This window comes from Ovis canadensis, chromosome 22 (assembly GCF_042477335.2).
Source record: "Ovis canadensis isolate MfBH-ARS-UI-01 breed Bighorn chromosome 22, ARS-UI_OviCan_v2, whole genome shotgun sequence".
Classification (NCBI taxonomy): Eukaryota; Metazoa; Chordata; class Mammalia; order Artiodactyla; family Bovidae; genus Ovis; species Ovis canadensis.
Window position 1 is genome coordinate 50,916,588 of NC_091266.1, and position 27,879 is coordinate 50,944,466.

The 27,879-nt window shown below is 36.2% G+C and overlaps 1 protein-coding gene across 3 annotated transcripts in view; it reads left to right on the forward strand.

Moving 5' to 3' along the window:
• Nucleotides 1-27,879, forward strand: part of ATRNL1 (attractin like 1) — an 809,337-nt gene that overhangs the window by 114,925 nt on the left and 666,533 nt on the right. For all 3 annotated transcript variants that reach the window (XM_069567614.1, XM_069567615.1, XM_069567616.1), the window contains exon 10: nucleotides 25,772-25,926. In XM_069567614.1, the coding sequence (XP_069423715.1) occupies nucleotides 25,772-25,926 (155 nt within the window). The remainder of the gene's footprint in view (nucleotides 1-25,771; nucleotides 25,927-27,879) is intronic.

Consider the following 27,879-nt stretch of genomic DNA (forward strand, 5'->3'; position numbering starts at 1 on the left):
TAAAAGTTTTTGTTGAAAATAATTGATTTACAGTGGTGTGTTAGTTTTAAGTGTACAGCAAAGTGAAGATATATTCACTCTTTTTTTAGATTCTTTTTGTTGTACTCATTTTCTTTTCTAAGATCTGGAAAGTAACCAGTTTTTTGTTCTAAGATGCTAAACATTCTTTTAAACTTACATGAAATTAACTATATGTTTAAATGAAATAGTTTTACACTGAATTGTGATTTGTTCTATCCCCATTCACTTTTACACATATATTCTAATTTTTACTTTACCTAAAAAAAAAGAAAGACAGAATTAAAGAAAATGAAGACTTTTCCTTTGAGTAGCTTTGCTAATTTAATTTTTTTTTTTTAGTTTAAATAAAATGCGGTACTCTTTTTTAAGTAGATAGGCTACTTTGCTGAACTTTTAGAAAATGTGTATTTGGAGAAATTATGAACAGTGGTGAAGTTGATTATTCTGTGCTATAATTTCCACTTAGAAAAATTAGAAATTACCTCTTTTTAAGGCATAAGAGAACTATAAAGATGGTAAGAATATGTTGGTCAAGATTTAGGAGAGGTAAATGACAAAGGAGGTATGACTGGCATTTTGTACAACTGTTGTTCTTGAGACAATTGTGAATCCTGAAAACTTCCTGAGAAACTGAGCAGAACTTTTGTTAATCAATATGGAGGACCAAATTGTATTTCTAGGTGTGCTAAGGAAGAGAGGTTTTTATTACACACTTAATGATGTAGTCTGGTCCCTGAAGTTCTAAACCTAAAAGAGTTTAGAAAGATAAGCTTATCTTTGAAACATCATGCTCTTTGATTGGATTATGGTGAACTTCCCATGGCCTAAAGTGGTGACAGAGCAAAAGTAAATCCTCTCTTGAGTAAAATAGTATCATACAGAGGCTCAAATTAGTTCATTTACAATATATGTTGTAAAACAAAAAATAGCATTGGAGAAGGAAATGGCAACCCACTCCAGTGTTCTTGCCTGGAGAATCCCAGGGAACGGGGAGCCTGGTGGGCTGCCATCTCTGGGTCGCACAGAGTCGGACACAACTGAAGTGACTTAGCAGCAGCAGCAAAAAAAAGAAAAGCCATGAAAAAAACCCCAGCCTTTTGAAATATACCGATAGGATAATGGTGGTTTCATAAAGAAACTATAAAATAATTAGGATTTTATGATCAAGGAATTAAAGGTAGGAAAATATTGACAGACAACTGGAAACATACTAACTTGATTACTAAATAATCAAGTAGAAGTTATAGAATTGGAAAATTGATTATTTACAAATTCTTTGAATATGTTTAACAGCAAATTAGACATAGCTGAGGGGGAGACTAGTGAAACAGAAGATAGGTCATATTGAAATAAAGAAAGACAAAGAATGAAAAATAAAAGAGGGAAAGAAATATGAGGAACATGTGGAAATATTGTAACATGCATGTGATTGAAGTCCAGAAGAGGATTGATAAAATAATGTAGAGCAGTATTTGAAGTCTCAAAGGCCTGAGAATTTCAAAAGTGACAAAAGATGTCCACCTACAAATTGAGGAAATTCTATGAGTATGAAGGGGTGAATACAAAGAAACATACACTTAGAAATATCATTGTAAAACTGATGAAAACCCAAATGGAATGAGAAAAGCCGCCAGAGGGGGAAAAGACATATTCTCTTTAAAGGAGCAACACTAAGACTGACAAATGATATTTTTTAAATTGGAAAAATGGAATCTAGAAGGCATGGTGTCTTCAAATGGCTGAAGGAAGATAATCATCTGTGCAAAATTACCCAGCGAAAAACCCTGAAAAAATGAAAGCAAAGAATAGACTTTTCAGAAAAACAAGAATAGAATTTGACAATAGCAGATTTGTAATACAGAAAATACTGAATAAATAAAGAAAATTCTACTGAAGTAGAAGAAAAATAATCCTGGATACTGGAGGGAATAGAGAAATGGAAAGGGTAAATCTAAGTGATTATTTATTGTAAAATAGTATAATGGTGATTATAAAAAAGCCCTCTATGTCCAACAAGTGAATACAGGGAAAAATGAGAAGACTACTTAATGCATTTGGAAGAAAACAAGAAAGGAACGGAAAGGGAGCAAAGTAAAATTGGGACAAATATAAAGGAAGATGGTTTAATGGTAATTGCTTCTCTGGTGGTTCAGAGGCTCGGGTTTGATCCCTGGGTCGGAAAGGTGCCCTGGAGAAGGAAATGGCAACCCACTCTAGTACTCTTGCCTGGAAAATTCAATGGACAGAGGAGCCTGGTAGGCTACAGCCCAGTGGGGTTGCAAAGAGTCGGACACGACTGAGCGACTTCACTTTCACTTTCATAATGGTAATAGAGGCTTAAATATATCAAAATTTAAACGTTTGTTAATAGCAGCACATAACTCAGGAAGAAGGGTAAATGATGTTCAGTGTTTCTAAGGTCTTCGTATTATATGGGAATTAAATTAGAAAACTAATTTAAAGTAGACATAATTAGTTAAGGATTTATATTGTAATCATTAGGTAACAAAAAAGCATTCTGTGTCCAACAAGTGAATGCAGGGAAGAATGAGAAGACTACTTAATGCATTTGGAAGAAAACAAGAAAAGATTGGAAAGGGAACAAAGTAAAATTGGGACAAATACAAAGGAAGATGGTTTAATTAACTCCAAGTAAGTCATAATTACACTAAAGTAAATATTCCAGTTACACTAAATGTAAGAGACTAAATATTCCAATCAAAAGCTAAAGATTTTTACACTGGGTATAAAAATTAAAGCCTAGCCATATGCTTCTTAGAAAATATACAAAAAGTATAAAGGTATTTAGAGCAATTGAAAGTAAAGGGTGGAAGAAAGGTACATATTATGCAATCACAAAACAAAAGAATATTGGTATAATTGTACTCAGTTCAGTTCAGTCGCTCAGTCGCTCCTGACAATTTGCGACACCATGAACCGCAGCATACCAGGCCTCCCTGTCCATCACCAACTCCTGAAGTCCACCCAGACCCATGTCCATCGAGTTGGTGATGCCATCCAACCATCTCATCCTCTGTTGTCCCCTTCTCCTCCTGCCCTCAAATCTTTCCCAGCATGAGGGTCTTTTCAAATGAGTCAGCTCTTCGCATCAGGTGGCCAAAGTATTGGAATTTCAGCTTCAACATCAGTCCTTCCAATGAACACCCAGGACTGATCTCCTTTAGGATGGACTGGTTGGATCTCCTTACAGTCCAAGGGACTCTCAAGAGTCTTCTCCAACACCACAGTTCAAAAGCATCAGTGCTCAGCCTTCTTCACAGTCCAATTCTTACATCCATACACGACCACAGGAAAAACCACAGCCTTGACTAGATGGACCTTGGTCAGCAAAGTAATGTCTCTGCTTTTGAAAAATACTATCTAGTTTGGTCATAACTTTTCTTCCAAGGAGTAAGCGTCTTTTAATTTCATGGTTGCAATCACCATCTGCAGTGATTTTGGAGCCCCCCAAAATTAAGTCTGACGCTGTTTCCACTGTTTCCCCATCTATTTCCCATCAAGTGATGGGACTGGATGCCATGATCTTCGTTTTCTGAATGTTGAGCTTTAAGCCAACTTTTTCACTCGCCTCTTTCGCTTTCATCAAGAGGCTTTTTAGTTCTTCTTCACTTTCTGCCATAAGGGTGGTGTCATTTGCATATCTGAGGTTATTGATATTTCTCCCAGCAGTCTTTATTCCAGCTTGTGTTTCTTCCAGTCCAGCGTTTCTCATGATGTACTCTGCATATAAGTTAAATAAGCAGGGTGACGATATGCAGTCTTGACGCACTCCTTTTCCTATATGGAACCAGTCTATTGTTCCATGTCCAGTTCTAACTGTTGCTTCCTGCTCTGCATACAAATTTCTCAAGAGGCAGGTCAGGTGGTCTGGTATGCCAGTCTCTTTCAGAATTTTCCACTATCAGACCATTAAGAATTTAAGTCAGGCATATGCCTGGAAAATATAATAGTTCTGAATTTAAATGTACCTGATAACTCTATGTTAAGCAAAGCAAAACTGACAGAAAATGGGACAAATCATAGTATTATTTTTTAAACCCAGTTATTTTGGTGACTCATAGTACATGAAGATTAAAAACCAGTAAAGATAGAAAAGATTTGAAAAGCTCAATTTTGGAGTTATAATTTTGGAGTTTTTTGGTATATGAGTGCATGTTATCTTATGACTGCAGAATATATGTTGTTCTCAAGTACTCAGGGAACATTTTTCTAAAATTTACCATATACTGAGTTTTAATGCAAGTCTAAAGAAATTTAAAAAGAGTAAAATCATACGAAGTAATTAACCACAGTGAAATAAATAAAAAGTAACTAGGAAAGGGTGTCTGTAATTAATAAACTCCTTAAAATTGGTTAACTAAATTATGCAGAAAATTAGAACACTTTTGTACTGAATAATAGCACAAGGTGATTATGATGCTGCCAAATAAAGACATTTATAACTTTAAATGCATTTATTAGAAAATATTTAAAAAAACCTGAACATCAGTGGTCTAAGCTTAACCCATGAACAGCCATGAAATTAAAAGACGCTTACTCCTTGGAAGAAAACAATCCCACTGCTGGGCATACACACCGAGGAAACCAGAATTGAAAGAGACACATGTACCCCAATGTTCATTGCAGCACTGTTTATAATAGCCAGGACATGGAAACAACCTAGATGTCCATCAGCAGATGAATGGATAAGAAAGCTGTGGTACATATACACAATGGAGTATTACTCAGCCGTTAAAAAGAATTCATTTGAATCAGTTCTGATGAGATGGATGAAACTGGAGCCGATTATACAGAGTGAAGTAAGCCAGAAAGAAAAACACCAATACAGTATACTAACACATATATATGGAATTTAGGAAGATGGCAATGACGACCCTGTATGCAAGACAGGGAAAGAGACACAGATGTGTATAACGGACTTTTGGACTCAGAGGGAGAGGGAGAGGGTGGGATGATTTGGGAGAATGACATTCTAACATGTATACTATCATGTGAATTGAATCGCCAGTCTATGTCTGACGCAGGATGCAGCATGCTTGGGGCTGGTGCATGGGGATGACCCAGAAAGTTGTTATGGGGAGGGAGGTGGGAGGGGGGTTCATGTTTGGGAATGCATGTAAGAATTAAAGATTTTAAAATTTAAAAAATAAAAAACTAAAATTAAAAAAAAATTAAAAAAAAAGTTAAAACTAGAAAAAAAAGAGACCAAATAAAAATAACAAACCACACACACACACAAAAAAAAGTTAAACATAGATATTTATGTCACCAGCATTTTTTTGCTCCTGGGTCTCTACCCAAGGAATTAAAAATTCTTACCTACACAAAGACTTGCACATAAGTGTTCATAATAACTAAAAAGTGGAAACAACCCATAAGTCCATTGATTGGGGAATGGATATGCAAAATGTAATATATCTGTACAATAGAATACTATTTGTAGTAAGAAGAGTGAAATCCTGAAACATAATGTTGAACCTGTCGGTTGAGGCTCAAAAACACTATGCTATATGAGAAGCCAGGCACATGAGATCACATATTGCACAATCTCATTTATATCAAATGTCCAGGAAAGACAAATCTGGAAGGACAAAAAGTAGATTAGTTGCTGTCTGAGGCTGGAGCTGTGAATGGAGAGTGACTGCAAGTGTTGTGATGGACATTTCTGCTATTAGACTGTGGTGATGGTTGTACAACTCTGAATTCATTAACGATTGTTAAATTGTGTATCGCTTAAAAGGTGAATTATGGCATGAAACAAAGCAGTATATCTCAATAAATTTACGTCTTTAAAAGAAAGTATAAAAAAAAAAAAAAGAAAAGTTATGACCAACCTAGACAGCATATTGAAAAGCAGAGACATTACTTTGCCAACAAAGGTCCGTCTAGTCAAGGCTATGGTTTTTCCAGTGGTCATGTATGGATGTGAGAGTTGGACTGTGAAGAAAGGTGAGTGCCGAAGAATTGATGCTTTTGAACTGTGGTGTTGGAGAAAACTATTGAGAGTCCCTTGGACTGCAAGGTAATCCAACCAGTCCATTCTGAAGGAGATCAGCCCTGGGATTTCTTTGGAAGGAGTGATGCTGAAGCTGAAACTCCAGTACTTTGGCCACCTCATGCGAAGAGTTGACTCATTGGAAAAGACTCTGATGCTGGGAGGGATTGAGGGCAGGAGGAGAAGGGGATGACCCAGGATGAGATGGCTGGATGGCATTACTGACTCGATGGACGAGTCTGAGTGAACTCTGGGAGTTGGTGATGGACAGGGAGGCCTGGTGTGCTGTGATTCATGGGGTTGCAAAGAGTCGGACACGACTGAGCGACTGAATTGAACTGAACTGAGCTGAAGCATAACCTCAAGAAGTCAGAAAATAAGCAACAGATTAATCTCAAAGAAAGAATAAAATAAGTAAAGGTAGAGTAAGACAATAGGAGATAGAGCACAAGTTAGTGTGAAATAGATAATAAATGTGTAATAGAGATACAGCCACCAAAAATCAGGAAAGTTGGTTTTTTGTGGAGATAGATCCCTACCCAGATTTAGAAACAGAGATCACAGTTGGCCTTCTATATGTGTGGATTCAGCCAATCATGGATTGAAGATATTAAAAAAAAGTTCAAAAAAGCCAACAGAGCTTGACTTTATCATGCACCAGCAACTACTTGCATAGCATTTACATTGTGTTTACAGCAGTTTACATAGCGTTTACACCGTATTAGGTGTTATAAGTAATCTAGAAATGACCTAGATTATGCAGGAGGATGTGTATAGGTTATATGCCATTTTATGTAAGGCTCTTGAACATCTGTGGATTTTGGAATTGCGAGGCTTCTCGAACCAATTTCCCACAGACACTCAGGGATGACTGTATACTCAAATAACCAATTTTCAGAATGAAAATGGACATTATGGACATTATAGACATTAAATGATAATAAATGAACATGATAAGCAACTGTATGAGAGTAACTTTAAAAAAATTAAATGAGCCATGTCAAGTATCTAGAAAAATGAAACTTACTAGAATTGATGCATGAAGAGACAGAAAATTGGAATAATCTTATAACAAAAAGTAGAGTCTATGCTTGAAATCCTCTTCCGTTAAAGAAACAGACACAAAGCAAGACAAAATAAAACCCCAAACTCTCTAGGCTCAGATAACTTTATTCGTGAATGTGCCCAGATATTTAAGAAGTACGTATTTAAGAAATAACACCAATCATTCACAAACTTTCAGAGAACAGAAATAATTATTTTGCAGTTTTATGTAGTAGCAAAACCTTGAGACAAAAATATGAAAAAGATTTTACAGCTAAGGAAATTATAGTGTTATCTTTTTCATTAAAATAGATAGAAAAATCAGGTGAATCCAGCAATTTATGGAAACAATAGTACATTATTTGGGTTCACTTTAAGAATAAAAGATTAAATAAAATTTCATAAAAGAATAATTAACACATTAAAAGAATAAAGAAACAGACATATTTTTCTCAAACAATACATAGGATGTTTAGATAAAATTTAACTTATATTCATGAAGAACCTCTAATGCAGTAGGAATAGAAGTAAACTATTTATGTAGTAAAAAAAAGCTTTATTGCAAACATTAGAGTGTATTGTTGAAAAATTTCCCTTTAAAGTTAGGAATGAATAAGAGTGGTTACTATCACTGTTTCTATTCACCATTGTATTGGAATATCCAGACAGTGCAATAATACAATTAAAGTAAAAGGGAATAACAGAATATAAAAGATACATAGGTAATAGTTTGCTTGACATAAGATCAATATAAGGAAAATATAGTTCTATATATCAAGAACAGTTGGAAAATGATAATTTAAAATTCATATAAGATCAGGATGTCAAAAACCTGAGAAGTAAATGTCATGACATATATGCAGGATCTTTACATAAAAAACTCAAAACCTTGTGAGAAATTGAAGGCATAAATAAGTGGAAGATACAGTGTTGGCCAAAAAGTTCGTTTGGGCTTTTCCATAAGATCCTACTGAAAAACCTCAGTGAACTTTTTGGTCAACCCAATGTGTTATGATAATTAATGGAAATACTCAGTATTGTAGAGATATCTATTCTGTCCTAATTGATCTTTAGATTTAATATAATCCCAAAACACAGTTGCAGAAGGTAATACTTTCTTTTGGAAATTGACATGCCTATTTTAAAATTTATATGAAAATTCAAAGGATCAATCATAGCTAAAACTAGCTTTTAGAAGAACAAAGCTGAAAGTCTTCTCTTCTAGATCTCATGAATGTGAAGCTACAGTAATTAAGTATTGCTGCAAAGATAGGGACATAAAGCATTGAAGCAAATAGGAGTTCCCAGATAGACCTACACATTTATCGGAACTTTATAACATGGGGCTTTCCCGATGGCTCAGTGGGTAAAGAATCTTCCTGGGGTGCAGGAGATTCTGGAGGCGTGGGTTCAGTCCCTGGGTCAGGAAGATACCCTGGAGGAGGAAACAATGACCCACTCCAGTATTCTTGCCTGAAAAATTCCATGGACAGAGGGAATTGGAGGGTCGTAAAGAGCTGGACACGACTAAGCACGTAAGTACAGACACAGAGTATAACACAGTTGGCACTAGACAGTTGTTTTTTCAATAAGTGATTCTGGGTCAATGGTTATACAATTGAAATAAATGAATCTGGGGCCCTGTTTTACATCTCATACACAAAAAATAGTTTCAGATCAATGTAAATCTAGGTGTAGAGTACAAATAATAAATATTGTAGAAGATAACAGATAAATGTCTTTGTTTTTATTGGTAAAGACTTTAAAAATAGAATTTAAACAGTATTCTCAATGAAGGAAAAATGATAAACTGAACTATATATGTGTAAAAATATCACTAAGAAACTGAAAAGGCAAACTGCAGTGTAGATGCTGATAGTACATAAAGTCAACAAAGGTCCCTTTTCCTGAATATATAGAGAAGTACTACAAGTCAGCAAGAAAATGTCAGACAACTCAGTAGGAAATGGGGAAGCGACTTGAACAAAAATATATCCAAATGACCAAAACACATATTAAAAGCTGCTCAACCTCCATTACCACAAGGTAATTTAAGATAACATTCAGATACCACTACACATCTACCTAAACGGTTAAAATTTATAAGGTTGTTTATCCAAGTGTGTATAAACTGGTAGAAGCATTCTGAAAAACCTGATGACTGTTTCTGCTAAATTTGAATGCATTCACACACATATGTAATATATGATCCTATGAAATAGTTTTCTAGCTATATATTCAACTAATGTATTATAAATATACTATATACTATATACAAATATAGTATACAAATATATATAAATATTGTGGGCTTCCCTGGTGGCTCAGAGGGTAAAGAATCCTCCTGCGATGTGGGAGACCTGGGTTCGATCCCTGGGTTGGAAAGATTCCCTTGGAGAAGGGAAATGGCTACCCACTCCAGTATTCTGGCCTGAGAATTCCATGGACAGAGGAGCCTGGCGGGCTACAGTCCACGGCGTTGCAAACAGCTGGATACAACTGAGTGACCCTCAATTTTTCATAAATACAGTGTATATAAATATAGTATACAAAAGTGAAAGTGAAGTCTCTCAGTACACAGACGCTTTACTGTCTGAGCCACCAGGGGAGTTCTCATAGTATACAAATACACTATATTTCAGACACTCATGCAGAGAAATTGTCGAGGATAAACAGCACCAATAGCACTTTCATCAGTATTTTGTAGAATACTGTTAACTAATAACATATTTGTGAAATCGTCTTCTATCACTTTTCCAAAACCTCTGAAAGTTGCATTTTTAGAGAAGTCCAAAATCTTGATAGTTCAATAAAGTAGCTTTGAATTGTTCAGTCGCTCAGTTGTGTCTGACTCTTTGTGACCCTATTGACTGGAGCCTGCCAAGCTTCCCTGTCCATCACTGTCTCCAAGAGTTTTCTCAAACTCATGTCCATTGAGTTAGCTTTGAATACTTTAATGTAAAAATAACTCTCATTATATCAAATTTAAGAAGCTATAAAAAATCATTTCATGTAACCAGATTAACATCATTATGAAAACATATTTCAAGTATATGTGATTTCAGAGATTTTTTTGAGATTTTAATATAGTACCACAGAAGCATTATCTAAAACATCCTGTATTTGTAGAAATTCTCATTTCTCAAAAATGATTCCTTTTGTATTTTAAGATGTTTTATTCATTGGTATTATCCTTTGCTAAGAGTCTTTAAATTTGCTGTAATGATTTTTGGTACCAGGGCCATTAGGGTCTCCATTTCTTAGCCTCATTAAATGAGGTGTCTCATAATGTTTTGTGCATGTACATGTTTGTAGAGCTTGTAGCAGCAGCTCACATCTTCATTTTTCTTCTATGTCAAGGCTTTTATGTAACAGAGACCTCAGATTTTTTTGTCCTATTGTTGAAGTTGTTTTCTCTATTATTGTGTTCCTTTAAAACGCAATAATAAAAGCATAGTATGTTTTGACACATAAGATACATGCAAAACATTATCATTTACAACTTACAGCTGTCATTTTTAATTTGGTATTTTTTTCCATGTTTTTTAGCTTAAAAAAAGATTTCAACTATACTTAGAAATACTAAAAAAGTAGTGTGTCTTATGTTTCCTCATGATTATATTCAGAGTTTGCATTTTGGTAGAACAGTAAAATGTGTTCTCCTATGACTTTTTTTTGAGAAAAAAAAATAGAAGTCTTGTAACATAAAATTCTCCATTTTAACCATTTAAAGTTTACAATTCTGATCTCAGAATATTTCCTTCTGTCCTAAAAGAACTCCTATACTTTCCTCTACCCTTTCCCTCCATCCCTTGAAAACCACTAGTCTACTTTCTGTCTCTATAGTTTTACCTATTCTCAGTATTTCAGGCAAATAAAATGTACAGTACGTGACCTTTTGCATCTGGCTTCTTTCACTTAGCATAATTTTTTCAGGGTTTGTCTACAGTGTAGTATGTTTCTGCACTTGATTCTTTGTAATGGCTGGATAATATTCCATTGTACGAATATACCACGTATTGTTAATCCACTCATCAGTTGATGGGTTGTTTTCACTTTGGGCTATTGTGAGTGAGGCTGCTGTGAACCTTCTGTAGAGTTTAACTTTATATTTTGGTTAAAGTAATGTTTAAAGTGTTTTCAGGTTTCTTCTCTGTAAAGATACAATTTTTCTTTTTTAAGTAATAACCTTGTGGGGGATACTTTTCTCTTAGGTAAACACAGTTTCTCATTAAATTTAAAAAAAAATTATTTTTAACTGAAAGATAATTGCTTTACAATATTGTGTTGATTTCTGCCATACATCAACATGAATCAGCCACGGTAGATATATGTCCCCACTCTCTTGCACCTCCCTCCCACTTCCCACTCCCATTTTACTCCTCTAGGTTGCCCCTGTTTGAGTTCCCTGAGTCATACAGCAAATTCACATTGGCTATCTATTTTATACATGGTAATTGTGTATGTTTCCATGCAACTCTCTCCATTCATCTCACTTTCTCCCTCCTTCATCTCCCCCGGTCATATCCATAAGTCTCTTCTCCCTGTCTGTATCTCCAATGCTGCCCTGCAGATAGGTTCATCAGTAGCACTTTCTAGATTCTGTATATTTTACACTAGTTTTAGCATCCATTAATACTTCTTGTGAGAAACAGTTATTACTATGATGATTACCATGTGGTGGTATGCTAATGTTTTTCCATATAAATATCACAAGTTGTATGTTCACTTATATCAGTATGAATTGATAGATTTTTATTTTATTCAATGTTTTATAATCTATTACTATTCTTTCTTTTGGTGCCGAAAGTGTCCCAGATTTAGCCTCTGTGAACTTTTTCAGTAAGTGTTCTGTATTCTTAAGACACGTCCCCAATCATTCTTGTGCCTTTCTATACTTTTAGGCACAGGCATAAGATAAATAAAATTTTTTTACATCTTGTAGTTTCCTGCTCTAGTAAGTCATTTATTTCCTCAAGGAACCTTGATTGCTTCTAGTACATAATTGTATTTAAAAACAAGATGAGGGGACTAGGTATGTTTATTACTCTTTTGATGTGTTTATCAGTTCAGTCGCTCAGTTGTGTCTGACTCTTTGTGACCCCATGAACTGCAGCACGCCAGGCCTCCCTGTCCATCACCAACTCTCGGAGTTCACCCAAACTCATGTCCATTGAGTCAGTGATGCCATCTAACCTTCTCAACCTCTGTCATCCCCTTTTCCTTCTGCCTTCAATCTTTCCCAACATCAGAGTCTTTTCAAATGAATCAGCTCTTTGCATCAGGTGGCCAAAATATTGGAGTTTCCGCTTCAAAATCGGTCCTTCCAATGAACACCCAGGACTGATTTCCTTTAGAATGGACTGGTTGGATCTCCTTACAGTCCAAGGGACTCTCAAGAGTCTTCTCCAGTACCACAGTTCAAAAGCATCAATTATTTGGCGCTAAGCTTCCTTTATAGTCCAACTCTCACATCCATACATGACTACTGGAAAAACCATAGCCTTGACTAGATGGACCTTTGTTGACGAAGTAATGTCTCTGCTTTTTAATATGCTGTCTAGGTTGGTCATAACTTTCCTTCCAAGGAGTAAGTGTCTTTTAATTTTATGGCTGCAGTCACCATCTGCAGTGATTTTGGAGCCCCAAAAAATAAAGTCTGCCACTATTTCCACTGTTTCCCTATCTATTTGCCATGAAGTGATGGGACCAGATGCCATGATCTTCGTTTTCTGAATGTTGAGTTTTAAGCCAACTTTTTCACTCTCCTCTTTCACTTTCATCAAGAGGCTCTTTAGTTCTTCACTTTCTGCCATAAGGGTGATGTCATCTGCATTTCTAAGGTTATTGATATTTCTCCCGGCAATCTTGATTCCAGCTTGTGCTTCCTCCAGCCCAGTGTTTCTCATGATGTACTCTGTGTATAAGTTAAATAAGCGGGGTGACAATATACAGCCTTGACGTACTCCTTTTCCTATTTGGAACCAGTCTGTTGTTCCATGTCCAGTTCTAACTGTTGCTTCTTGACCTGCATGTATGTTTCTCAAGAGGCAGGTCAGGTGGTCTGGTATTCCCATCTCTCTCAGAATTTTCCACAGCTTATTGTGATCCACAGAGTCAAAGGCTTTGGCATAGTCAATAAAGCAGAAATAGATGTTTTTCTGGAACTCTCTTGCTTTTTGGATAATCCGTTGGATGTTGGCAATTTGATCTCTGGTTCCTCTGCCTTTTCTAAAACCAGCTTGAACATCAGGAAGTTCACGGTTCACGTATTGCTGAAGCCTGGCTTGGAGAATTCTAAGCATCACTTTACTAGTGTGTGAGATGAGTGCAACTGTGTGGTAGTTTGAACATTCTTTGGCATTGCCTTTGAGATTGGAATGAAAACTGACCTTTTCCAGTCCTGTGGCCACTGCTGAGTTTTCCAACTTTGCTGGCATATTGAGTGCAGCACTTTCACAGCATAATCTTTTAGGATTTGAAATAGCTCAATAGGAATTCCATCACCTCAGCTAGCTTTGTTCATAGTGATACTTCCTAAGGCCCACTTGACTTCACATTCCAAGATGTCTGGCTCTAGGTAGAGTGATCACACCATTGTGATTAACTGGGTCATGAAGATCTTTTTGTACAGTTCTTCTGTGTATTCTTGCCACCTCTTCTTAATATCTTCTGCTTCTGTTAGGTCCATACCATTTCTGTCTTTCATTGAGTCCATCTTTGCGTGAAATTTGTCCTTGGTATCTCTAATTTTCTTGAAGAGATCTCTAGTCTTTCCAATTCTATTGTTTATAGACCCTGTCAAAAGATAGAGCCAGAAGATTTACAAACATACATCTGTATCTATTTATAGAAATTGGTGTATATCTTTATTACTGTATATCTGTCTGTCTAAGCTGCATAATAATGTAATACAACATTGTAGGATTTATTTTAGGCTTATTCTCCTTCATGTTTTTAAATCCCAAATCCCTTTTGAAAGTGAGAAATTCAGATCCCATTTTGCAATTCATGTATTTTTAAAAAATTATCTGTTTATTAGGTACTGGAAGTTGGTTTATATATTGTAATAAAGGTATCATATCTGGAAAAGCAGCTGCAATTTTTATCACCATCTTTATATTCTTGTTGTCTTTTGATTAATAGACTATTTTTTAGAACAGTTTTAGGTTTAAAGAAAAATTAGCAAAAGGTAGGCAGCAAGCATCCCCAAATACGTACGTATGTTCCCCATCCCCAGTCTATTATTAACATTTTGCATTAGCGTGGTACATTCGTTACAATTGATGTCAATATTGATCCATTATTACTAACTAAAGTCCATAGTTTACATTAGGATTTACTTTCGTGTTATAGGTCCAGTGGGTTTACACCACGTATAGTGACATGTTCCACTGCTACTATACCATACAGAATAGTTTCAGTTGCCCTTGAAATGGTGTGCTCACCTCCTGCTCTTCCTGCCCAACCCCTGGCAACTGTTGATATTTTTGCTGTGTCCATTGCTTTGCCTTTTCCAGATTGTTATATAGTTGGAATCATACAGTGTATATCCTTTTTTAGATTGTTTTCTTTCTCTTGGCAATATGCTTTTACGGTTCCTTGAAGTCTCTTCATGGCTTAATAGCCTATTTTATCACTGAATAATATTCTGTTGTATGGATGTGGTACAGTTGTTTATCCATTCACCCACTGAAGGACATCTTGGTTATTCCAAGTTTTGACAGTTATTAATAAAGCTGCTATAAATGTTTTTTGCATCAACATAAATCTTTAGCCAGTGATCACAGTTGTTGAATTGTGTGGTAAGTGTGTTTAGTTTTTAACGAATGTGTTTAGTGCTGTAAGAGTGATTGTACGATTTTTCATTCCTACCAGCAATGCATGTTGCTCTGCACCCTTGCTAGCATTTGGTGTTAATGTTTTGAATTTTAGCCATTCTGTTAGGTAGTCGTGAGTCATTGTTTTAATTTGTAATTCCCTAGTGCCCTATGATGTTGAGGATTTATGCATATACTTATTTTGCCATCTTTATGTCTTCTTTGAAAGGCTGTATTTTCAGATCTTCTGCCAGTTTTTAACTGAGTTATTTTCTAACTGTCGAGTTTTAAGAGTTCTTTGTATGTTTTGGATTCAGGTACTTTATCAGATACTTGTTGTGAATAATTTCTCCAAGTCTGTGGCTTTCTGTTTCATTCTCTGAATGATGTCTTTCACAGAACTGAAGTTTTTAATTTTGATGAAGTTGAACTTAGCATTTTTCTTTTATAAACTGTCCTTTTGTTGCTGTATCTAAAAAGTCATCAAACTCATGGCCACCCTGTGGTTGTCCTGTGTTATCTTCTAGGAGTTTTACAGTTTTGTATTTTACATTTTGTCCTATGATTCATCCTGTGTTAATTTTTGTGAAAGGTATAAGATCTGTCAACTTTCTTTCCTTTTTTTTTTTTTTTGCATTTGGATGTCCTGTTGTTTCAGCACCGTTTACTGAAATGACTGTTTTTCTCTGTTGAGTTGTTTTTGGTAGAAGCTAGTTGACTGTATGTGGGTCTATTTCTGGGCTCACTGTTCTGTTCCATTGATCTGTGTGTCTGTTCTTCCCCTAGTACCATGCTGTTTTGGTTATTGTATCTATATGGTAAGTCTTGAAGTCAAGTAATGTCAGTTTTCTGAGTTTGTTCTTCTCCCACAATATTGTGTTGACTGTTCTTTCTAGAATTTTGACTGGGATTGCAGTGAACATATAGACCAAACTAGGAAGAAGTGATATCTTGATAATAGTAAATCTTCCTGTCCATATATATGGACTGTCCCTTTATTTACTTCTTTGATTTCTTTCATCAGAGTTTTATAATTTTCCTAATATAGATCTTATCCACATTTTATTAGATTTATACCTGTTTCAATTTGTGCGGGTGCTGTGTAAATGGTGTTGTGTCTTTATTTCAAGTATCCATTGGTTATTGTTGGTATGTAAGAAAGCGACTGACTTTCATATATTAACCTTGTATCCTGAAACTATAATTACTTATTAGTTCCAGGAGTTTTAAAATTGTTGTTGTTGTTGATTGTTTGGTGTTTTGTACATAGATGATCGTGTTATGTGTGAAAATGACAGTTTTATTTATTCCTTCCCATTTTGTAAATCTTTTATTCCCCCCCCCTTTTTTTTGGCTAATTGCACTAATTAGGGCTTCCAGTAAAATGTTGAATAGGAGTGGTACAGAATATATCTTGTCTTTTTCTTTTTCCTAGAAGGGAAGCATATGTTTTCTTGCCATTAAATTTTGGATAATTTTTTTTTTTATCAAGGTGAGGAAATGCCCCTCCCATTCCTAGAGTTATTGTTCTTAGAGTTGTTAGAGTACTTTATATGTTCTAGATATAAATTCTTTATCAGATACGTGACCTATAAATATTTTCTTCCATGCAGTATGTTAGTTTTCATGTTATTTTTAGTGTCCTTTGAAGCTCAAGATTTTTTAATTTTAAGACTGTTTTATCTGTTATACATTTTATACTATTAAAATGGTGTCATAGTAAGCATCCATTGCCTAATGCAAGGCAAAGAATATTTGCTTCTGCAGTTTCTTCTATGAGTTTCATCCCTTGTAGCTCTTAAATTTAGGCATTTTATTCAATTTTTAGTTAATTTTTGTATATATTGTAAGGGAAGGGTTCAGTTTCTTTCTTTTAGATATCCAGTGGCCCTAGCACCATTTATTTGTTGAAAAGAGTATTCTTTCCTTTCTTTGAATTGGCTATTTTGGGCTCTTGAATTTCTACATGAATCATAGGATTGTTTTTATTGTTTGGTTGCTAAGTGCGATCTCAGGACTGAAGGCTCCTCTACCCTTCACTATCTCCTAGAATTTGCTCAAATTAGTGTCCATCAAGTCAGTGATGCCATCCAACCATCTCATCCTTTGTCACCCTCTTCTCCTCCTGCCCTCCTGCCCTCAATCTTTCCTAGCATCAGGGTCTTTTCCAATGAGTCTGCTCTTTGTATCATGTGGCTAAAGTATTGGAACTTTAGCTTCAGCAGTCTTTCCAGTGAATATTCAGGATTGATTGCCTTTAGGATAGACTGGTTTGATTTCCTTGCAGTCCAAGGGTCTTTCAAGAGTCTTTTCCAACATCACAATTCAAAAGAAAAAATTCTTTGGTGCACAGCCTTCCTTATGGTCCAACTTTCACAACTGTATGTGGCTACTGGAAAAACTGTAGCTTTGATTATATGGAGCTTTGTCGGCAGAGCAATGGTTCTGCTTTTAACTATGCTGTCTATGTTTATCATAGCTTTACTTACAAAGAGTTTATTAGTTAAAAAACATCCAATTGGGATTTTATAGAGTAAGTTGAATCTGTAGAGCAGTTTGGAGAGTATGACCATCTTAACAATATTTTGTTTTCCAATCTAGGTAAAAAGGTATCTTTTCATTTTTTAGGCTGTCTTTAATTTCTCTCCTCAATAGTTTCTTGTCTTCCTGGTATAAATTTTATGTGTTTCATTAAATTTATTTCTAAATGCTTTATTGTTTTTGATCCTGTTGAAAATTGTTTTATTATTTTTATCTTAATATTTTTCATTTCTTGTAATAGCAGTACAGTTTATTTTTTGCACAGTGTTCTTTTAACCTCCAAACTTGCTAAACTGATTTATTAGCTATAACAGTTTTTTGTAGGTTTATTTGAATTTCTATGTAAGATCATGTCATTTACAAGTAGAGTTTCACTTCTTCCTTTCCCATCTAGACGCACTTTATTTTCTTGCCCATTTTCCTTTCTATAATCTCAAATACAAAGTTGAACAGAAGTGACAAGAGTAAAAATCCTGCTTATTCCTGATCTTAGAGGGAGAACATCTTGTCTTTGACCTTTAAGTATGATGTTAGCTATGTTTTTTGTTTGTTAGTTTTGTAGATATCCTTTGTATTAGGCTGCTGTAACAAATTACCACAAACTGTGTAGCTTAAAATGATGAAAAGATATTCTGTTACAGGTCTAGAGGCCAGGAATGCAAAATCAAAGCATAACCATGGCCATGCCTCTTCCAGAAGCGCTGGGAAAAGGCCTTTCTTTGCCTCTTCCAGTTTTGCCTGTTAGTGTTCCTGGAGTTGTGGTTGAACCACTCTATTTGCTTCCATAGTTAATTCTGGTTTTTGTTCTTGTTCAGTTGCCCAGTTGTGTCCGACTTTGTGACTCTGTGGACTGCAGCTTGCCAAGCCTCCCTGTCCCTTATCATCTCCTGAAGTTTGCCCAAGTTCATGTCCATTGCATCGGTGATGCCATCCATCCATCTCATCCTTTGATGCCCCCTTCTTCTTCTGCCCTCAATCTTTCCTAACTTCAGGGACTTTTCCAATGAGTCTGCTGTTTGCTTCAGATGGCCAAAATACTGCTTCAGCATCAGTCTTTCCGAGTATTCAGGGTTGATCTCCCTTAAGACTGACTGGTTTGATCTCCTTGCTGTCCAGTGGACTTTCAGGAGTCTTCTCCAGCACCACAGTTTGAAGCTATCAATTCTTTGGCATTCTGCCTTCTTTATGGTCCAGCTCTCACAACCATACATGACCACTGGGAATACCATAGCCTTGACTATAGGGACCTTTGTCGACAGAGTAATGTTTCTGCTTTTCACCACACTGTCTAGGTTTGTCATAATAGCTTCCTGCCAAGAAGCAATCGTCATCTGATTTCATGGCTGCAGTCAACATTTGCAGTGATCTTAGATTCCAAGAAGAGGAAATCTTTTACTTCTTCCACCTTTTCTCCCTCTGTTTGCCATGAAGTAATGGGACCAGCTGGAATCAAGACTGCCGTGAGAAATATCAATAACCTCAGATATGCAGATGACACCACCCTTATGGCAGAAAGTGAAGAGGAACTAAAAACCCTCTTGATGAAAGTGAAAGTGGAGAGTGAAAAAGTTGGCTTAAAGCTCAACATTCAGAAAACAAAGATCATGGCATCGAGTCCCATCACTTCATGGGAAATAGATGGGGAAACAGAGGAAACAGTGTCAGACTTTATTTTTGGGGGCTCCCAAATCACTGCAGATGGTGACTGCAGCCGTGAAATTAAAAGACGCTTACTCCTTGGAAGAAAAATTATGACCAACCTAGACAGCATAATCAAAAGCAGAGACATTACTTTGCCGACTAAGGTCCATCTCGTCAAGGTTATGGTTTTTCCTGTGGTCATGTATAGATGTGAGAGTCGGACTGTGAAGAAAGCTGAGCGCTGAAAAATTGATGCTTTTGAACTGTGGTGTTGAAGAAGACTCTTGAGAGTCCCTTGGACTGCAAGGAGATCCAACCAGTCCATTCTGAAAGAGATCAGTCCTGGGATTTCTTTGGAAGGAATGATGCTAAAGCTGAAACTCCAGTACTTTGGCCACCTCATGTGAAGAGTTGACTCATTGGAAAAGACTCTGATGCTGGGAAGGATTGGGGGCAGGAGGAGAAGGGAACGACAGAGGATGAGGTGGCTGGATGGCATAACTGACTTGATGGACGTGAGTCTGAGTGAACTCCGGGAGTTGGTGATGGGACAGGGAGGCCTGGTGTGCTGCGATTCATGGGGTCGCAAAGAGTTGGACATGACTGAGCGACTGAACTGAACTGAACTGAACTGAATGGGAGCAGATGCCATGGTCTTTGTTTTTTAAATATTTGGTATTAGGCTGGTTACCTTACCCCCTCCTTTTTTCTGTTGTGTCTCTTAAATGGGCACTTGTCATTGGATTAAATCCACTGGATAAACTTGGATGAGTTCCTCATCTTTAAATGCTTAATTTAATTGTATCTGAAAAAAATTCTTTTTCCAAATAAGGATTCCCAGGTTCTGGAGATTAGGACATGGATGCATCTCTTGGGGTGGGCACCATTCATCCTTACCAGGTTGAGGAATTTACCTTCTGTCTCTCTCTTGTTGGGTGTTCTTTTTTTTTTTTATCAGGAAAGGGTGTTGGAATTTTTCAAGGCTTTTGCTGTATCTATTGGATATATATACACAGAAGTGGGATTGCTTGATCATATGATAATTCTTGGTAGTTTAGTTTTTCTTTTCTTTTTCAGGAATGTCCATACTGTTTTCCAAACTGACTATACCTCGTTCTATTCCCATCAGTAGTACTTCCATATCTTTTCTTCACATCCTTACCAAGACTTAGCTTTTTATATTAGTTTTAGGTGTACAGCTTAGTGAATTGATATATGTTTGTGTTGTAAAAGGATTACAACAGTAAGTTTAGTTAACTCATATGTATAGTTATGAATTATTTTTTCTTGTGATGAGAACTTTTAAATTCTTAGCAACTTTCAAATATAATACAGTATTGTTAGATATAATCTCCATGAATGTTATATTATCAGGGCTTATTTGCCTTATAACTGGAAACATGCCTTTTGACCATCCTTTACCACCTGCCTTTTATGCCCACCAGTCTACCTTTCATATCTATAAGGTCATTAAAAGATTTTTTTAGATTCTAGCTATGAGTGAGATCATAATGTATTTGCCTGTCTCTGACTTATTTCCCTTAGTGTAGTGCCCTCAAGGTCCATCTGTGCTGTGACAAATGGCCAGATTTCCTTTTTTGTGCCTGAATAATATTTCTCTAGCTTTTTCCAGTCAACAGTTGATGGGCACTCAGGTGGTTTCCACGCCTTAGTTATTATAAATAATGCTGCAATGAGTATGGGGGTGCAGATTTCTTTTTGAAATAGTTGTTTTATTTCATTTGGATAAATAGAGTGGAATTGCTGGATAATTTGGTAGTTCTAGTTTTTGAGAAACCTCCATACTGTTTTCCACAGTGACTGAACCAATTTATAGTCCCATAAACAGTTCATAAGTGTTCCCTTTTCCCCACATCCTCACCAGCACTTGTAATTTTCTGTTTTTTCAAGAATACCATTCCAACAAGTATGTCCGTGTGTGTGTGAGGGGATATCTCTGTGGTTTTCATTTGCATTTCCTTGTTGAGTGATTTTCATGTATCTATTGACTCTTTGTATGTCTTCTTTGGAAAAATGTCTATGCAGATCCTCTGCTCATTTTTTAATTAAATTGTTCTTCTTTTTTTTTTCTATTGAGTTATGTGAGTTTTTATGCATTTTAGAGATTGCATTTTCTCAACTCCACAAAGCTAGGCCTGCTATGGAGAACCTGTTATTTATTTTCCCCAGGGCATTGCCTGAAGTGTGCAAGTGTCTAAAGTGTTCAAGGTTATGCACATTTTGCCACTCAACAGAGTGGAGCCAGTTATACATGTATGCTCGTACAAGGATGTGTTTGGGGTCCTGGCTACATGGGGGAAGGATTTATGGATTGTTGGCAGCATGCATACGCTAGCTTGGGTGAATTTACTTCATCCTATGTAGTTTATGGCTGGGGTTCTTGATAAAGTTCCTGAGGTAGTTAATAGAAACCTTTGCCCTTCTTGGGTTTTGTACCCTGGTTGCTGAGAGCCCTGATTTCTCTCCCCTGCTGATCCCATTATTGTTTTGAATGGCGTGAAAAAGAAATGGGCTTCTTGGGCATTACCCTGCTTGGGCGGACGCTAGTCACCCACTAGGCTGTCTCTTTGCTCATGGGTGAAACAGCAGCTTGAAGAAGTTTTTCTTGGCAGTGAGCTGTTGTTGCCTTGGGGCAGGTGAAGTGAGAAAGTTAAACTGTTACTAATCGCTTCCATCCTGTTCTTGGAAGTTTTGCTCTGAGCAGTGTTAGGACTTCTCTGCTGGACTGCTGGGCTCTCACAAATGTCCTCCTGTCTCCAAATAGTTGACAAAATCACTGCTTCTGTGGGAGCACCAAGGCGGTGTTGACTGAAAAAATAACGCACAACCTATAAGTTCAGAATTATGTTTTATTTGGTGGACAATTCTAAGGACGTAGGCCCAAGACACAGCATCTCAGATAACTGAGAGACTGCTCCAGAAAGGCAAGAGAGAAGCCAGGTTAATAGGAGTTTTTGCAGCAAAGTCCATGTAGTCAGAACATCAGAAGATTACTGTTACTTAAGGAAAACCAGACATCTCAAATGAAGGAACTTAGCACTTTTTTCTACGTATGAAAAGATACAAAATCGAGGCTCATAGAAATCATTGCTTTGAGATGCACGTCGGCTATCTGGGGCCAGGTATCTTGTGCTTCTCATCCTGAGTCTGCCCAGGGTGCTCTATCCAGGGTGGCCTCATTGGCGGCGTTCTGTTTCCATTCTGAGTTTCCTCAGGGCTCACCATCAAGGTTGCAATGTGATTGCTCTACGGCTGCAGCATCTTATTTTTTTTTTTTTTTACTGATATGACAGGCAATATTTTTTATTCTCAGCAGGAAAGTCTTATTACAGCACCTTGATAATGTCTCTCCCCTGTATCTTCTTATTCTGGCTTATTAAAAAATTCAATATTTTCATATGCCATCCCATTGCCTTTTGGCTCTTATTGTTTCTGATGAGAAGTCAGTTATTTATCTTATGGGGGTTCTTTTGTATGCAAATAACCTTCTTTCTTTTGCCCAAGATTTTATCTTTGGCTTTCAGTATTACTATTTTATGTCTGAATGTGGCTCTTTCTGTACTTTTTTCTTACTTGCAGTTTGTTGAGCTTCTTCGATATGTATGCTAATGTTTTTCATCAAATTTAGGAAGTTGTCAGTCATTATTTCTCAAACAATTTTTTACCTTTTCCCCCTCTACCTTAGAATTCCCAGTAAATCCATGCTCTTGCTGTTAATGGTGGTATACATTTCTCATAGACTGTTCATTTTCCTCTCTGTTTTTGGAATTGCAGAATCTCTACTGATTTATCTACTAGTTCACTGATTTTTTTCTTTTACCTGCTGAAATATGCTATTGAGCCTCTGCTAAATTTTAAAATTTCAATTTTATACTTTAAAACTCCACATTTTTCTTTTCCTGGTTATTTTTCTTTGTTGATGCTTTATATTTAATAAGACATTGTTATACTTCTTTAAATTTTGTTTTCTTTAAGTATTTTTAATGGCTGCTTTAGAGTCTTTTTTAGTTTCATCTGGCATCTGGGTTCTCTCAAAGGTGGTTGCTTGCTGTTATTCCTGTGTGTGGCATGGGTCACACTTCCCTATTTCACTGCATGCCATAAGTTTTCCCGCAAGCCAGGCATTTTAGGCAGTACATTGCAGCAACTCTGGATCCTGACTTTTCCTCCCTCCCTGAGGCTGCTGTAATTTCATTTGTTTAGAGACTTGGCTGAATTCTTTTAGTGAAGTCTCTTTTTTTTTCCACATGCGTGCTCTGATGTTCCTCTTCAGATGGTACCGGCTGGGGAGGCACATAGTCACCCTGGGATGATCGGGATTTTAGCAGAGTTCTTCGACTTTTCCTCTGAGCTCTTTGTTAAGCTATCTGCCTCTGTTTGTATCATCCTCACCCCCTCTGAAGTGAAGTCGCTCAGTCATGTCTGACTTTGCAACCCCAGGGACTGTATGTAGCCTACCAGGCTCCTTTGTCCATGGGATTTTCCAGGCAATAGTACTGGAGTGGATTGCCATTTCCTCACACCCTAGCCTCTACTAATTGCCAACTGATAGTTCTGTTACTTTCAGCAAAGCTCTGTGGGCATGAATTGCTCCACGGTCTGAATTGCATTTTGTACCTTTTACAGGGTAGTCTTTGAGGCTAGTCATTGATGTTCTGACCCCAGTAAGGCTCTTATTAGCTGTCTTTCCCCTTGATTCTCTCCAATAAACTTCTGGTTGGTCTATTTCTAACTTATTATTCTCACATAGATACTTGAGAAACAACCTCGATTGTTTCTGAAGCCTTTAAGGCTTGAAGTTTGCTGCCCTGTACCCAGTGAAGTCAAGTTCCCTTGGGAGAGCTTTGGGCCTTTCCTTTTCTTAGGCTGCCTCTCCCTGTTGGGGATAACCTCGCTGTGATTGCTTTGGAAGTATAGGTAGGGGCTCATAGCTTGTTCTTTCAGTGACACCACTGTGTTATGTACACTGGATATTGATGGTAGCCTTTGCTGTTCTCAGCCTTCCTCTTTTATCTTGGAACTGTTGCCCTGTAAATTAGGGGTGAAGATTTCTGGGTCCTTGTGTTCTTAATCTGTCTGTGAGGCCTGGTGTATAGCTTCCACCCTGCAAGTGGGAGCAAGGTAGAGAATGAGCACTCAGACCTCTTGTGCTTTCTCCTTGAATAGAGCTTCTGCCACCAAGAATTAGGGGGCATGAGAAGTACTGGCAATCTGTTGCTCCTGGTTGTATATTACTGGCCTGAACTAGGAACTGAGGGACAAAGGAGTATTCTGTTCTCAACCTTACCAGCCTGGGGTTGAGCAGTCTTGCTGAACAGGTTGTATATTTGTGGGGAGGTGGTGGTAACGGGACGAATGAGAGTTGGTAATGAGTCAGGTATCATGAACTGTTGCCGTTCTTACTGAGATTTAGTTGATGTTCCTGAGTAATTATTTCTTTATTTGTTGTTGCTCTTGGCAAAAGGTTTTGAGATCCAAAAAAGACATTTTGTTAAAAAATAATTTTTACCAATTATAGTTCTTTCCCTGGTGAGATTGTTTATGGATCTCCTTATGTTGCCTTTCTGGAGGTCAGTTCCATATTCTTTAAGAATTTGTGGTAGTTCAGTCGCTCAGTTGTGTCCAACTCTGCGACCCCGTGGACTACAGCACACCAGGCTTCCCTGTCCTTCACCTTTTCCTGGAGTTTGCTCAAACTCATGTCCTTTGAGTGGTACTAAATCTATGGTTTTTAAGATAGTATATTTGCCTTACTAACTGTACCATACATGTTAACTGTGTTTATATTCTGATTCTTTGTTTGTACTAGGGATTTATTTATAAAGTATTGACTCATATTGTCCTGAACCTTTAATATATATTAGTTCATTCAGGTAAAGTATACTTGTGAACATATATTTGTAGTTTTTCTCTCAGAATTGTACTGTAGTTAATTAAACGAACATTTGCCTTAATTTTATTGTTTCTCAAAAATGCATTGAGATTTTCAATTATACGCAATATAGATATACCTCAAAAATAATCTTAAGCAAATGAACATGAATACAAATGAATACCAACTATGTCCTTCCGTTTTGTAAAGCACAAAGACAGCCATCTAAATGTTTGCTATTAGAATCAGAATAGTGGTAATTTTTTATTTTTTGGTCTTCGTACTCATTACTTAGTTGTGTTCATCTTGTGGAAATTCATTGGTTTTTAGACCTATGTGCACTTTTATGTATATATTTAATGAGTTAAAAAACATTTTATTGGATCCATATGAGTCTTATAGTTTTAACTGCATACTGTTTAGAGTAAATTTATTACGTTTAACTATTTATTTACTTTGGTATTTAAAACTGATTATAAGTCAGTCCTCTAGTTAAAAGAAAATTTGTTTCCTACTTTTATAAATAAAAACAAAATGCAAAATATAAATTATTATGAAATCATTAATGATTATGTTTAATATTGTGTTTCCTCAAAGCATTTTAAGGTACTCTGAATCTCAAAGTATTTTTTAAAAATATTGAAGTTTAGAGGCCATTTGTTGAAGTAATAAAGCATGTTATTTTTACAATTCCAAGGAAAATTCTGTATTCAAACTAGATCCTTTCTGTGCTTGATATAAGATCAGGGAGGTCTTTTTATCTTTTGTAATACATTTTTAAATTTTATCCTGTAGGACTATTTTGAAAGAAAGTGGGTTTGCCAGATACCTTCATTCAGCTGTTCTTATCAATGGAGCTATGCTTATTTTTGGAGGAAATACCCATAATGACACTTCCTTGAGTAACGGTGCAAAATGTTTTTCTGCCGATTTCCTGGCATATGACATAGGTATGTATCTGTTAGGACTGTGCAAAGTAGGAAATACCAGAAATTTTTCATGTAGAGATTCTCAGATACATTACTAGTCAGCATGTGTATATGTCATTTTAGAGAGAGAAATTTAGTGACAGATTTTGAAAGGAATTCTCTCCAATTTCAGCATAAATAGTAGTATAGGGGAAGGGAACAAATGAACTGAGGTGAATTAGTGGTGGAGGCAGGGGAATTGAGAAATCTGGGTTTGAGTGTCCTATTTGAAGGCTTTTATGTTTTGTATTCCTACATGAGCACTTCATTAGTCTGTTTTGTTTGACTATTACTGTGTTAGTTTTGATAATAGATAGATATGAAGCACTACCAAATTTACATAGCAGAGAGTAGGAATACAAGCATTTTAGATTTAGTGGGGATGAGCACAGAAAAATTTAAATTAAACTCACAAGATATACTTTCATGGTACAGGAAGCTGATAGAGAAAGACATATAAAGATAAAAGAGCTAATGAAATAATGTTTTGGGACAAAATGGAAACCCAGAACATATCTAAGAATGGAAGTAACTAAATAAGTTTTTACCAGGGAATCTAGAAATATATTATGTCTATGGTTTTAATTGATTTTAATTATCTTATCTATAGTCCTATAAATTTCTGAATGTTAAACAATGTGTTTATTGAAATACTAAATTTAGCTACCTGTTAGACCACTGTAATGAAAAAATTTCTTCTCTCTGTATATTATAGATAAAACCTAGCTGATTTAAATCTTTAGCAGCACTTAAGAGCACCTTTTATTGATTGTGTGAAATAATATACCAATTTTAAGCTATTAAGGAGCATTTTGATAAATAAAAATAAAAGAGACCAAAGAATAACACATTTAATGGATATAAGAAGTATACTTCTGCTCTTAAACATCATAATGGTACATAATCTACTTTGGAAAATTATTTTAAGTATCAGTATATAAAGAAAATTATGAACTATCAATAAGCACTTTGACTTCTAAACTATTGTAAGCATGTATGGAAAGAAATTCCTAGTAATAAAGTTAGGCATAGTTTTAAAAACTCTATGAGTATTTGCATGTGAGTCATCATTGAAAAGAATTCACTGTCTTTTAGAGCCTAAACAGTCAAATATTTGCCTTTTTGAAATAATAATTTGAAGTCATGATTCATGATGAAATGGGATTGATTGTCTTGGCTTTTATAAGGCTTAAAAAATCAGTGCCCCAGATCCAGAAAATCAGTTAAATGAAATACAGAATCTAGGCTGGCTTATTATGATCCGTCATTGCCAAGTTGGCACTATTAACATATTATTTTGCCTGTGGTGTTGAGACAGTAAGCTTATTTCTCAGGAGGTGGATGAACATTTCATGTGTTTTTCTTCTAGGAATTAAAATCCTAGGAAAAGTGTAGAATTTTGTTGTTATTGTTAAAAATCCATGAAGTGAGATGTTGAACTTTTGAAAAGATTTGTCAAGCAGCTTCTACTCAATTTCTATATTTTAATGAGAAGATTAATGTTGAGCTATTTTGTAGCTGACATAGTGGGAATTTACTTTTATTTCTTCCATATTGTTCAAGATAACCATATTTTAGGTATTATACATTTAAAATATACCAAGGTAAAAAACACTAGAAATATGTTTTTCAGAGAAAGAAAGGGCTCAGATTATTATTATTCTAATAGCTACTCTTTATTAAGTCAGTTCCAAGAGCTAGGTACTGTTGTTGCTGTTTAGTTGCTAAGTCATGTCTGACTCTTTTGTGACCCCTGCCAGGCTCCTCTGTTCATGGGATTTCCCAGGCAAAAGAATACTGGAGTGGGGTGCTATTTCCTCCTCCAGGGGATCTTCCTGACCCAGGGATTGAACCTATGTCTCTTATATTCCAGGAGGATTCTTTACTGCTGAGCCACCAGGGAAGCCCTATAATAAGAGCTTTATTTACAATGTC